The following is a 14,139-nucleotide window of genomic DNA, read 5'->3' on the forward strand; positions in this document are numbered from 1 at the left end:
GTAATAGCAAGTGTTGTTCATTTGCATCCTAATTCCCTTCTTCCTCCTGCTGGTCGAGGACCATGAGTCAGAGGCAGCTGCTGTCATGGATGTGTCTTCATGAGGGCACCATCCCTATTTATATGGCAGCTGAAATCAGGGAAACCTTGTAAAACACACTTGTTCCTCAAGATTTCATTTGCTGCCTTTCATTTTTTTACATGGAAGCTTCTAGAGGTGGTGAACGTTCCTGTTTTCCCCACGAACTCAACCTCACCTGTCAAATGCCTCCCCATCACCTGCAAAGCTGTTTCAGTTTCTTTAAAGAAGTTTCCCCATTTTTGTATTTTCCCCTTAGCAGGCTGTCTGCCTCCATGACGCTATCAAGGATGCTGCCTACATGGGGCAAGTTAACACTGTTTTTTCCCCTGTCCTCAGAGCCCTCCAATTCCTTCCAGCATCTGTCACCATTGTGGTCCAGCAGCAGACAACCTCAGGCTGAATAAGAAAACACTGAATGGGGACTGGCGTGTCAATCCAGAGAGATTTTAGCCAAGTTGCTGACAACTTCAGTTTGCTAACCCAACTGACCTTGTGCTCCCTTAATATATAAGGCAGCATTCTTCTGCTGTCCCAGCCTATCACGCCTTTCCTGGCCACGGTATGAGTGTACCACCACCCATCATCTGCCACGGTTTCCCATTATGTCAGGAGAAACAGTACATCCTCATCTGCAGGTCTTCCCTTTATCCTCTAGCAGCGGACAAGAAGATGGTAGCTGCCCATCTGTTATACCTTTCCAATGCCAATCTTTTTCCCCCTTGTCCCTCGGCCTTTCCCACCTATGGGTTTTCTCACCTCTCTTTAAGGCTGGCCTATGCCACTTTGCAGCATGTGGTTGCCCCCAAATCCATGGGGCAAGGGATGTGGTAGAGGATGTTCCAGCTGGCCATGGGTCTGCTGGGGTCCCACCCCAAAAAAATTCAGAGAAAATCAGACCCTGTGAGTAATAAAAAAAAAAATCACAAAAAATTGGTATTTCTGAGGGATGTGTGGCCAGGGGCTGTTCTGGGGCTTGGTTGTTTCAGCAGGCCCTTTGCCCCACAAACCAGATGAAAAAGCATATTTTTCCCCGGAAAAACAGAGGAAAGAGAGAACAGCCTGTAACAAGGTAGGATGTGTTTGTGTGGGTCGACACATCTCCCTCATCCCAAAGGCCCTTCTTTCCCCCAGGAACCACAAGATTGGCACCAAGTCTGTGTTTAGGAGAGAAAAAATAAAGAGAATTTATTTCCTTTCCTTTATTTCCTGATGCTTCATGGAAAGCCGAGGGGGTATGAATGTGTGTGATCCACAACTGGATGTTACTGTTAGTGAAAGGGTTTTATTTTTATGAAAAAAATAGAAAATTTCGTATCTTACACTACAAGAAACCCCAAACATGTACACAAAATGCACAGAGAGCATCCAAGGAAGGAGAAGGGGGGAGGAATAAATACAGCAATGCTACAGCCTCCTATAAGTTAAGACACTGATGCAAGGAGCTGAGACAGATGCTGTGGCTCTGGCAGCACTGGATGCACCAGCTCCTGCCCTACCTGCCCTAAGGAATTATGATAAAGGATTGGGAACTAAGCGTTAATTTTAAGAGTGCTACTGACGTATTTTATATATGCTTTAACAACTAATTTCAAGTTCACAGTAGTCCAAGGAGTCACAATTTCTTGACCACTGGGACTTTCTACATTATATTCAACACTGAATAGAGAAAAAAAATTTTTACCTTCATTTTTTGTTCTTCTGGTCACTAACATATGAAAAATTTTAAACTGATTTTTTTGCCTTTTAGATGAGTCTTCCTTTTTAATGCTCAGGTAGTTTTTCCAAGTGGTAGCTGCACAATGAAAAGGCATCAATCTACAAAAGCCATTCTTGGGGACACTTCCTTCTCCCAAAATAAAAAACTGTATCAAAAAGAGTAATTTTACCTCCCAGATCTTTTAAAATACCTTTCTCATAACTATCAGCAAAATATACTGCAAAAAAAAGAATTTGTTGGCTCAGCTGCAGCAGTAGCAAGCTGGAAAAGCAAAGTGCTAGGACTTACCATAGGCAGGAAATTCACCTGCAGCCCTTTCCAAGAGCATAACCAGCAAAGTTACTGTCATCTTGTTCTGCTGCACCCCAATACCTATGATCATGCCCAACACATGGAGTACTTGTAGTTCTTGGATGGGAACCGAAAACCTCCATTGTCTCTGGAATTCACTCATGGATATAGAAGCCGTAATTTTTAGACACTACTCATTAAAACACCATTTTGTTTTACTTTTGGCTCCAAGACAAAGTCTGTTATATAGAGATCTGTAGCAAAAACAGCTCTTGAAATAAATAGAAAAGGTTATTTATTTATTTATTGGAGGAAGCGAGAAGAGGTGCCCTATTTACAAATGCAGTCTGGCTTAAGAACAGTTTTGTTTTCCACCGGTTCCTCATTTTGAAGGTTATTTCAGTATCTGGTATGCATCCCAGTCATACAAATGATCGAAAGGGGATTTTGCTGTTAAAAGCCCAGGAAAAAAGACCAAACCCAACTCCTCCCACAGAGCCAACAGGTAAGGAATGAGATGATGAGCAGAAAGTGCTGCATATTTGCTAATAGCATCCTGGTGCTGCCAATGGATGCAGGCAAATAAACGATTCCTCATGATGAAATGAGTTGTTTCTGTCTTCCCACAGGTTATTTTCCCAAGCGTTGCAGACAGGGAGGCACAAATAATCCCAAGACTGTTCTGCTGACAGCTCTAATAATCTTATTTATTATATGACAAATCTCTTTTCCGTGCTGAAATTGTTATGTCTTGATACCCCCTTCCTCTTTTGTGGTCTGGTGGCTGCTAAAATGAAACAACAGGATGAGAAATCACACCATCAAGATTTGTTAGACCTTGCCATGGCTCCTCTCCCTCCTATTTCTCCCAATTGCTGAGGAACTCAGCAGTAGCTTGCAGAGGAGGAGGAGGCCATTTCAGAACAGGCAAATATTGCCTAAAGAAGCCCTGCTGAAAGCAAGCAAACCCCTGCTGCTAAGAGAAAACCACACTCAGCTCTCTTTTCCTAGACATTTCCCTTTTCTTTGGAAAACATTCTTAGTATCAAATCTTATCCAAAGGCTTGGGGGAAATGGAAGAAAGACTTTGAAACAGCTGAAGGTGTCTTGCAACTCCTGCTTCTGCAACACATGAAGGATTCAGGCCTCTTTTCAGCACTGTATGAGCTCCTTGGGCTCTGCTCTGCAGCACTGGGGACAAAGGGAGCTACAGCAACTCAGTATATTGATGTTATTGCCAAGGAAGGATGCCACAAGATGCTACCCAATCTCTAAGGAAGCAATATATCTACAGAAACAGCAAAAACTTCGCATCCGTTGAGCTGCTTTAAAATTTTTACCAAAATCTTCACAAAATAAAAGCCCAACTTATGAAAATGAAATTAATCTAATCTACAATAAAAGGAGAAGGACAGCCTCAAACTGTTTCTTGCTGTGATTCCCAAGGGATCAGATTGCCCTCAGGTCCCTCTGAAAATAGCAGCCATGGGCATCAATGGACACATTGAACCTCAGCTACAACCTAGTGCTGACCCGAGCCATACTAGCCCCAGATGAATGGGATCTCCTTGCCCTCAGGATGCCATCACTGTGACCATGTGGGGCTGCTCTGCTCTTACCTCCCCTCTGTGCTCTGCTCCAAAATGACGAGGTCCATAGCCAAACCAAAAACGCATGGAGAGACAACCTGGGACAGCACAGCTCCAAAAATAATCCCACTGTGGAAGAAATACTACAAAATCTCCATGCTAGATTAACACGGGGTCCTTTCGACACTGCGATTCAGGACTTAACCCCCATCATGAGTAGAGGAACAGCAAAATTCCTTCCTTCCAGCTAAAACCATCTCATGCCTTCTCTCCTGGGCTCCGGGAACAGAGGTGATGGCTGCACTGAGTGACAGCTACTGGGCTAAAATGCTGGTATAGAGGCAATCCCACACTATCTTTGGCCAGGACACAGGAAAATCGATGCCATGTTGTCGCTGGAGGCCACCAAGAACCAGAACTTTTCTTCTGGATGTCCCTAGCCCATGGTGGGAAGGAAGAGGGGGGCAACATCTTTTATTTAAGCAGACTCCTTCTACCTCATATACGCAATCAAAACTTCTGAAGGTGTTATATGTTGCTCAAATGAAACAGCAGCAAAAATACAAAGCATAGGCGTAACACAAAAGGGAGACAAAACAAAGTGAAAGAGGGGAAAAAAAGGAATAAACCAAGAAAAGAGCCCCAATCTTGTACCTGATGCGTAGCAAACTGTACAGTATATACATCTTCATCACACATTATCCTCCTTGAAGAGCAAACAAAAAGAACTTGGTAACACAGAGGAAAGAAAAAAAAATATACACCCTGTATTGTATTTGCCATGGAGCAAGCAACATGTTTATATGCTAGTCTCTATAACTTAATGCTGTGTAACAGCATTTTTTTTCTTTAAATTTACAAAACAAAATATCTATTGAGAAATAATCTAATATTGCTCTTCAATACACTTCTGTAGACAAGTAAGACTTGAAGTTAAACTTCAGCAAACTGCAGCTATTGGGAGCCCATGAATGGCTACAAAAATCCTCTGCTCAAATCAGTCCTTGGAAGTATTACCATGTGCTGCTGTAATTCAGTATATAAGGTGCTATATATATATATATATATATATATATATATATATGTACCTCCCATGTTCAACAATGTGTGGTGGGGAGGCATGTTGTTATCACCACTGAAGCTTAAGAGACTGGTTAACCTCATGTACAGCAGATTCGTTTCCATGTTCCATGCATCTTACATTGACTTCATGAAAATGAGGACACAAACAGGAAGAAAAGGAAAACTTTAGTCAAACACTGCTTTAGAAACACTGCATCAGAAGCCAATGTCCTTCAGGTACAGGAACCACTGAATTTCCCTTTTTATCTTTTCTTGAGTTTTTTTTAGTCAAAATAAATCTCAGGGCTAGTGTACAAAGTGCAGGACCGACCCACTTGAGGAAGCAACTTTAGAACCGAGTTACAATGGCACCATCCCATTCACCAACTGGACCTTCATCTCTTGAAGGCTGCTCATTATCTTCTTCTGGTGACCAACAAGTGTCACTCCCAGGCGTCTCAAATCCCTGTGGGAGAAAGCAGACGTTGGTTCCATGGACCTCTCAGGCACACGCTGCCGCGCACACCACGCTCTGCATGTGCTGAGGCTGCTGCTAGCGCCTACCTGTCACCATTGGCAGCTCCTGAAGCCAAGTTTAGTTGGCAAGTTTTATTTTCCCCATTTGTAAAAAATTTTTTTTATGGCTGACAGCATCTCAGAGAGGTGACGATTTGAACGAGATCACCTCACTGTCCAAGGAGAAAGGCTGGACAGCAAAGCGTCAGCATCATCTTTGGCCAAGGATTCTGCTAGGCGTGAAAAGTCCTATTTCCAAGAGAAAAGCCACATAAAAAAGCCTGTGTTGCAGTTTCCTCTTCTCATGGGAGAGGTTGGTATTTGATCTCAGATACAAGCAGTAAGAAGTGAGGTCAGTCCATGCTTCCTTTCTCTTCAGATAAGGCAAAGCCAAAGAAACACAAATGGCAAAAGCTTCAAGCATGGCCACCAGCCTGATGACCCCCTAAAGTCAACAGGAATTGGCAAATCAGCTCCCCTCTGGATCTTTGCAAATCTTCCCATAAACCCACATTTCATTTTTTTGCTTTGAGTGAATTCTATAAACCAAAGGCATTTGTGTTGAATCTGCCTACTGGGCTGCCATCGCAGGAAAGCTGTAAAATAAGCTAGCTTATGTAAAATGCAGAATCAGAAGGAATATTTCTTTTCTCATGAACTCAGCCCTCTAAAGGCAATCACCAAGATTCACGTGAACGGCGTGAAAGAGGCACCTCCAGGGGACAATTTATTCCATCCAAAGACAGGAGTGGGACAAGTTGTCTCCTAGAGATACTACAGCAGGACCTTGGGTGATTAGATTCAATGACACATCTAAAGCCAAGTAAGGTCATCAGTTATGGCAGAGTATAATTGCATAGATTTCTTACTAGGTGGAAAAGTGTTAACAAAGAAATTGTAGGAATAAAAGCTCAGAAGAAACATCAAGACAATTGCGCGTGTGTTTCCAGCACAAGATACAGAAACTGCTAGAGAAGCAGTTTAACTTATAGGAGACATGGTGTTTTGTCTGAAGACTTCCAAAAGAGAAATATCAGCCCTTTGCTTTCTCTTTCCAGACTGGACTGAAAAAAGGATGTTTCAAAGTCAGGCCTTACTGTCCTGCCAATACACTCATGAATCCTAGACTGTTGACACGCTGTGGGCAAGTCTTTTAGGACAAAGCTCTTCACTGAAAGCCAATGAGACCTGACCTCCTTGAATACGCAGCTGTTTTTTGGAAACCATGCTGGCACATTCATGCAAAGGCTGGGGATCACTACTAACACCTGGGAGCCCAACCATTCCCTGAGACATATTGCAAATGTGGCCTTCAGTTCATAGCATGGCTGTGTGCTGGACTGCAGGTGTACATGTGTAGTGGCCACCAAAATATTTTCATGCAATGCATGAGCTGCCCATGGAGGTGTACCTCTCTCAGCAGCTTCACATTCTGGACAGAAACTCCTGTGCAAGCACAACCAACCATCCATGTCCAAAAATTCACAGATGAACATTGCTTTGAATAAAAAGCAATCCTGAGTGAAGGCTAATACATTAACACATAAACTAGTTGAAGCCAAAAATTAGATCTGTTGTTCTCCAAGGACTATCATGTTTTCAGCCTTTTGATTTGGAAAATACCAGATTTTTTGCTTCAGGCTAAACACATAATTTCATTATTGTACCCTTTTTCAGCAGCGCATCTCAATGATGCAAAAGGAAATCACAATGTAAGGGGCATGGAGCAAAGGAGGTCAATGAGACACATCAGCAGTGCTCCTTACCCGGCAAAGAAAAGGTTGCAGCACCTGTAAAAGTTCTCTACCTTCTCAGAGGGACATGCTTTCATTTCTGCCTCCACTGATTTATGAAACTAGTTCAACAAGCCATCTTAATAACGAAGGAAAATGAAGTAATGCTATTGTTACATGCAATTTATTTTATGTACACAGCACAGTTGGAAGTTCACACCAAAGATAAAAAAAACAAAAACAACAAAAAATCCCAACAAACCCAAAAACCAACACAGTATAGGACCTGATTTTTAAAAGAGCCAACATCCATCTTCCCCCTGCTGAGTGCTGCTCTGCTGGCACTTTTTGAAAATTCAGCTTTGTTTTTCAGGTAGCTAAAGTGCAAGCTGAGCTCTTTTGAAAATCCAGTACCATGTACTTCAGAGATGTATAATTTCTGATACTCTTGCATGTTATGCCGAAAAAAATAGCCTGAAACCTTGAGAAAGGCATGTATGTCTTCGCATTTCACACACAGTCCCATCAGTCTAATAAAAAACTGCCTACTCACTACAAAGCCTTTCCCCCCCCCCATATAGTATCCCCTTAACTCAATATCCTTGAGGATTGCCTCATTGATTTACAAGAGGGAAAGAAGAAAGAAAGAGTTTCTGGTTTCAATCCATTAGCTGCTCACCAGGGGATCCAGTCTATTTTTTTTTTGAATATCAAATCCTCTCGAATGTGAAGCCACCAGCCAAAGACATGGAGACTCCTCAGAGAGGCGAAAAACACTACTGTGGGGTCTTTCACCTTTGCACAGACGAACCAGAAGACAAAGCTCCTGAGCCAGATGCTCACCTAGTATAAAATCAGCAGCTTTATTCAAAAGCCACCTTGCGCATAGCAAAGACAACAACAAAACTTTCCAAAAACTGCCCAGAGAACATAGGAGCTTTAATTCCCATTTTTAAGCATGACTTACAGGACATTGCACCCTCCTGTGCATCCAGTGCTGAAGGACTTGAAGCAGCATAAGGCAGAAGCCAATTTTAAACAGAATTGGGTGAGCAAACCAGTTTGTTTGGGGACAAAAACCTCCCAGCAACTTCTGTACCAAAAGGCTGCAAAACAGCTGTTCTCAACCTCCAGTCCAGAGCTGTCTGGCTCATGTTACTGCAGCCAAGTGGTAATTTCACTGGGCTCAGCTCTGCAGAGGGAGAAAAGGTACAGCTAAGACCCGTGGGCAAACAACACTTGCAATCAGGATGCAGGCTGCACCTTGCTGTGGAAGTGACCCAACCACTGGTGCTGGGTTTTGTGTGTGCTGCTGCAGCAGAGATACGTGCACCCATGTGCTGTGTGGCCTCCCTGCTTCAAAATACTTGACCTCCCCAGCCATGAGACAACTTTTATTCTTATTTTAGGGAGAAAATCTCCCCTTTTCATTTCTTTCAGTCACACTGGGCTGAAAATGAAACCAAGCAGGAATCCAAATCCCTTGTCAACATAGTACTAAAAGGCTGATCTAAGGTGACCAAAAAGCCAAGGAAATAAAGGGGAAAATTGCTGTGGGTTCATCCCAAACAGCCTGTATACAGCTGCACACATGCTGCTCTCTTGCCACAGCCTTACACAGAAGTCCAGCTGCAACGTGACAGTGACAACACAGTATCCCCTTCCCTGCAATATCCTCCATTTGCAAGGGTTGAATTCACAGTCTCCACGTTGTAAGAAATATATTTAAAACATTTTATTTACAAATAGAACTACTTGTACACCATGGACCAGTTTGCCAAACACAGCGTAGACTAGGACTGGATTTCCACATAAAATACAACCCCCTCACCAGCCGGTTAGTCATGCAAGAAAAAGGGACAGGTTCCTGAATGATCTCCATGGCTGGCAGCCATCAACCTACCATAGATGTTTTCTATTTCATCTCCCATCCAGGCCAGATTCCACCACTCTTCTGAGCACGGTATTTCTACAATTGCTCATGCAGACTGGGACTACTCATGGAGTTAGTTAGTTGTCAGTTTGAGTGGAGGGGAAACAAGAAGAACCTCAAAGACCTTCAGACGATGCTAAAGAGAGAGGAATCCCCTTGCTAGGGACTATTGCATGAAATGAGGACTTAAAAAAATTGTTTTAAGAGTTCATCTGCTCTTATTCATAATTCCCATTCCACTTGATTACAAGATGAGAATTTTTTCAGAAGCAGACACAGCATCACAATCTCAGGACTGAGATTTCAGGTTAAGAATAAGCATCTAGAGCAGGTGAACTCTTAAATGCTCTTCATTCAGTATAATGTTTAATAAATAATTTATTTTATTTTAGAAGAAAAAATATATACAAGGCAAAGCAACACAGCACATATTATTACAAATATTCAGAGCTCTTCATCTAATAACAAACAACAGGGTGTCCTGAGATTCAGTGAGTACAGATCTTTCAAAAGGTGAAAATATGTAGTCCACATGGTTAGTAATTGGTCCAGTCAAGGATCAGACTGAAACTCATGTCATGGATCTATCTATTCTTGAGTATTGTCCTCGTAAAGTTATTCTTGCAGTGGATTGAAAGAGCTCCAGACACACTCAAAGTCACTAGGTGGTCCACAAGTTTAAAGAGCAGGTCTGGTCCACTGGAAAGGCTCCCTTCAAGTCTGATATCCAGTTGGAAAGAGGGGGTGGAGGGTGAGGCTCCACTTTTCACAGGGTGATTCATCCCTTTGCAAGAATTAGAGCTAAATGTAGAAATCACTCTTTGTTTGAACACATACATTTTCAGGTCTTTGCTTAAGCAGGCAGAGCTTAGGACTTGGGGCGATATTCATCAGTTTTTAATCTTTTGCTTTCAGAAATTTGTCACTAATACTACTCTTTTCTGAAATAAATGCACCAAGCCATTAGTCTGAAAGAATCAGGGTGATAATCAGGATTTTGCTTTGCATGACAAGGGAGGGAGGATTAAAAAAAAAAAAAGCTGAACATCTACTATCTCAACCCTATCTCAACCACGTCCTATAAAGAAGCCATAAGCTGGGCACCCACAGTGACCAGTCCTGTGAGCGTTTTGGCCAACCCCTCCTACAGCACCAGTAATTTTTTTTTTTTTCAGTAGATTTTAGGAATTCTTTACATTCATAATATTTTTTTTCTCCTGCCTTTTCTGGCAGCAATTATCGAGTTCTCCTTTCTCCATCTAATTTCTACATCTATCTCCTACACAGTTTGAATTTGGTGAAGATCATTTTGGATGGTAATTGAAGGCAACTTCTTAAATTGTAAAGACTGTTTTACTGATATCATCTGGGGAAAGCAAGCTTCTTTCAGATGTTCAGATCATCTTTTCACCTGATCCCCCCAAGTCCCAGCTCTGGAATATACAGAACAGTTGCCTCTATTAAAAATGACAAGGAACATTTAACCTGAATTCTCCTTTGCAGAGTACAAAATGTTTTGTTGTTCCCTTTTACAGGGAGAAAAAAATATTAAAACCTCCAGAAAACTAAAACCACCAGTATATCAACCTTTTAAGAACTTTGCTTATTCTGTTTATTTTCTGGGGAACCCACGAGAGTCTCAGCTGAGGGCATTAGGAGCCATTTTTCTCCCTTACTTTGTTTTTTAAGAGCAATCTGCTAGTTTACATCAATCTGAGCATGTGCTTCAGGCCTTCAATATGTGATGCTTTCCCTCTTTAGCCACTATGATGGTTTCTCTTTTTTTTTTTTAATAGCTGAGAAACTTGCCTTTTGGTTTTTTTTTTTACTGTATCTGAGAGACATGAGAGAAGTTTTGATTTGGATGGCTAGTTGGCTTTTTAATTAGTCTTCCACTGTTTTCCCTAAAATAGACCTGAGTGGGGTCAAGCCTTCTTGCTAAGCCACCACTGCAACACAAAGGTATGTGGGCTGAGAGAGAGAAAAACCAAGCAAGCATCTCTGCAAGCACCTCTGTCCACAGGTAGCTGGGGTGGGGACAGGGAATTTATTTACTGGCATGGATAACTAACTAGCTTGAATTAGTTTCAACCTTTTTTTCAGTTTCAGCTAAAATGCAAGATTGATCCATGAAATGCTTCATTTCAGTTTAAAAAAACTCAAACAACCAAAATCCAGAAGCTCCCTGGGCTCGTAGGCATCAGCTCCTTTGCACTGCTCTGCTGCTGTAAAAGCCCAGAAGAAAGCTGAAGCTGAGCAGCTCAGACATGTTGTCTCCACTGGGGTGAGTAGGATGACACTTGTGCTACAGAGAACATACTGGGACCTGGTGAGGGGGCCTTAGAGGAGGTTTGCAGCTGGAGGTCAGAGCATCTCTGGCAGCTGTTATTTCATTGAAGGCTTTCAGACCAACTTGCCTTTCTGGCTAGAACTGTACAGATAATGGGTTCCTTGGTTCACTGCCAACTAGAACAACCATTTTGAAACACATTTTGGGGAGCCTGAAAAGATCTTGGGGTATATTTTTGAAATTTCTGGAATACCAAAGAGTAAACACAGGGAAATAGTTGAGTTTTAAAGTCAAATTAAGAGAAAATTTCATATCTGAAATTGAGGAATTGGGAGGTCAGGAATAGTTTTGTCAGCAGCATGGAAAGCTAAGAGTGTGTCAGCACAGAGGGATGGTAAGACTGTTTGAAGTTACATGAGTAACTTCTAATTTGCTGTCAAAAATGCCCACTAACTTGGGCTTAAACTCAACATTTTCTCTGATCCAAACCAAAGCATTTCACTTCTGAGCATTTAATTTAGAGCTCTTGAAATTACATAAAATTCTAAAGAGGAACAAACTAGAAGCCTAGTTGTCTTTTCTGACATGGCTAGTTCAGCTAAACAGCAATAAATCTGTGATGTATTTTAGACAGTCTGTATTTTCTACCAGAATTTGCTCTGGTTATAAGACTGAGGTGGTATAGTAGATGAGAATGCTCCTTTTCTCTTAAATTACTGCTTCATCCTATCCCTCTTCTTCCCATTCAACCACTAAGTACTGCTGCTGTGTGGGCATCCTGGGGATGGTCCTCTTCCTTGGTTAACATTTGTAGATTACCAATCTAAACTGTGGAGTCCTCAAAAGCCAAAGTAATGTGGCATGTAATCGCAGGACTAGGCTGGGAAGCAACATGTAAGAATCTCAGGAACTCAAAAAAGGATCTAGGTAGAAATCCATGCACCCTGACTTCCCAGACAGTTGCTAGAGAGGATTTCATCCCTAGTTCAGGGTTTTCATGAGTCCAGGTGTAAGGGGCAAATACTGATAACATGAGTGAAGCAAATAAAATCAGTGTGAGAGCAGATATGTTCCTACACTCCCTCCATGTATGTAATGCAAAACTGAACTCCACAGAGATATTACCAACCTGCATCACAGGCAAAGGACCTCCTATGCTGTACAGTGAGCTCCACAGCAAGCCCTGTGGCAGACAGGAAGAAATGCTGCAGTTCTGTGGGGTGTGGGGATTTTTCTTGTTTTACCCTTAACCCTCAGTGCCAATTCTGTATGTGCACTGGTAATTTGCATGTGGTCAGAGGAGACACAACCTTCTCCCAAGCAGTGCAGAGCATAATTCTTTCCATTCTGCCCTAATGCCTGCAGTAAACTCAGCTCAAATTAAACCCAGCTAGAAAGGCAGGCTTTGAGGTGAGTTTGAGAAAGCGGCAGGCAGTAGGAGAAAAATCTGGCATAATTACACAAGCAAGTCAGGCAGTTAAAGGTTGAACATAACAAATTATCAGCCCCAAGGCATTTAGCAAGTAATTTTAGTGCTGTTGCCCCAACTGCTGTCATACCCACGTGCAAAATCCAAGGGCACATTCAGAAGAAAGAGTCTCAGCCAGGAAGTCTGTCCCCTAGAGCTGTGGGTTTGCTGATGCTCTTCTGTTGGCATTGGCTGTATCTATTTCTGTTACTGTTGAATACTATTTCCATGCCTTACTGGGCTTGACTGTCCACTTGGTTACATCCAGAACAACTGTGAAACCAGCTAATCTGGTGTGCAGCCAGTATATCTCAGCAGGGACTCTAGCACCCATACACTTACTAGTAGGGTGGGGATTTTATTTGTTGGTAACCCCAAATAATCAACTGCTATTATGTTGAGAGGACGGCCTGGCAATTACTCAAAATCATGCATTAATATCTCTGAGTAAAAGAGTCAGAGTGCTGGCTGCCAATGTAGTAAGTTTTAGTCTTGCCTGCACTTATCATCAATAGAGGTGCTACAAGAGAAACTGCTGACTGCAAACAAAGGGTAATATTTTCCCTTTCTGCAGTCTCATCCCTGCATATTTTTGAATGGTTTGTCTTCCTCCCTCTCTTCCCCTTGCAATTCCAAAAAATGAGGTGAAAATGATCTGAGCATTACTTACTCTAGGGTCACCTGAGCCACTGCATCCATTGAACTGTATCCATTCTCCATGAAGATCTCTGTGTATCGGCCCATTTTGATGGCTTCTAGCCACTCACCCACCGATCTGTAGGCACCACTCCCAACTGGACTGTGCTCCACCAACAGATTTGATACTCTAAAGACAAGCAAAAACAAAGAAACAAACAGAATCAGTATCAAGATGTACACAACATGACTCAAGTTACTTGTACTTTTATATGGTAAAGATGATTCTCTTGTACCATTTTCAGTGGTTGCTGCAGCCTAAATCCTCCCAGCAGGCTTGTTATGCAATGTATCAAACACACCACTTCACCTGTAACTTCACTCACTTTTGAGTTAGTTCCTGTCATCTCTGGTCCTACCAAAAGCAGAAAATGGAGGGAAGATTGCTGGGGTCCATCAGCGCTGGTCACTTTTTAAGCAACACTCCTAAGGGCACAGGAACAGGCAATTCCCAAATGTCAGAAGTCAAGCAGGCGACGCAGAAGGCCAGCTTGGTTGAGCAGCAATCTCCTTTGAAGCTAAGGCAAAAAAGGAAGGTATATGCCAAGTGGAAGCAAGGTCAAGTGACACTGGGAAAAATACAGAGATTCTGTTTGCCTCTGCAGGGAGAAAATTCATGTGGCCAAAGCTCAACTGGAGTTGAAGCTGGCCAGAAACCGGGGGCAATAAAAAGAGTTCAAATATATTAATGGCAACTGGCAGTATAGAAAAAACATCAGAACACTACAGGATGAGGATGGTCATCTCACAAACAGGGACAGAG

At 42.3% G+C, this 14,139-nt stretch overlaps 1 protein-coding gene across 10 annotated transcripts in view; it reads right to left on the bottom strand.

Moving 5' to 3' along the window:
- Window positions 1-2,367: 2,367 nt before the first annotated feature.
- Window positions 2,368-14,139, bottom strand: part of EPHA5 (EPH receptor A5) — a 202,963-nt gene continuing 191,191 nt past the window's right edge. For 7 of the 10 annotated variants that reach the window (XM_027676979.1, XM_027676978.1, XM_027676976.1 and 4 more), the window contains 2 exons: window positions 13,351-13,506; window positions 2,368-5,206 (listed from right to left, as the gene is read on the bottom strand). In XM_027676979.1, coding sequence (XP_027532780.1) covers window positions 5,101-5,206; window positions 13,351-13,506 — 262 coding nt within the window. In that variant the 3' untranslated portion in view covers window positions 2,368-5,100. Of the gene's footprint in view, window positions 5,207-7,157; window positions 9,707-13,346; window positions 13,507-14,139 lie in introns of those variants that run through there. The other 3 variants (XM_027676972.1, XM_027676971.1, XM_027676977.1) reach the window with 2 other exon arrangements.

The sequence above is a fragment of the Neopelma chrysocephalum genome, unplaced genomic scaffold (assembly GCF_003984885.1).
Source record: "Neopelma chrysocephalum unplaced genomic scaffold, ASM398488v2 Primary Assembly neopelma1_42b, whole genome shotgun sequence".
NCBI lineage: Eukaryota > Metazoa > Chordata > Aves > Passeriformes > Pipridae > Neopelma > Neopelma chrysocephalum.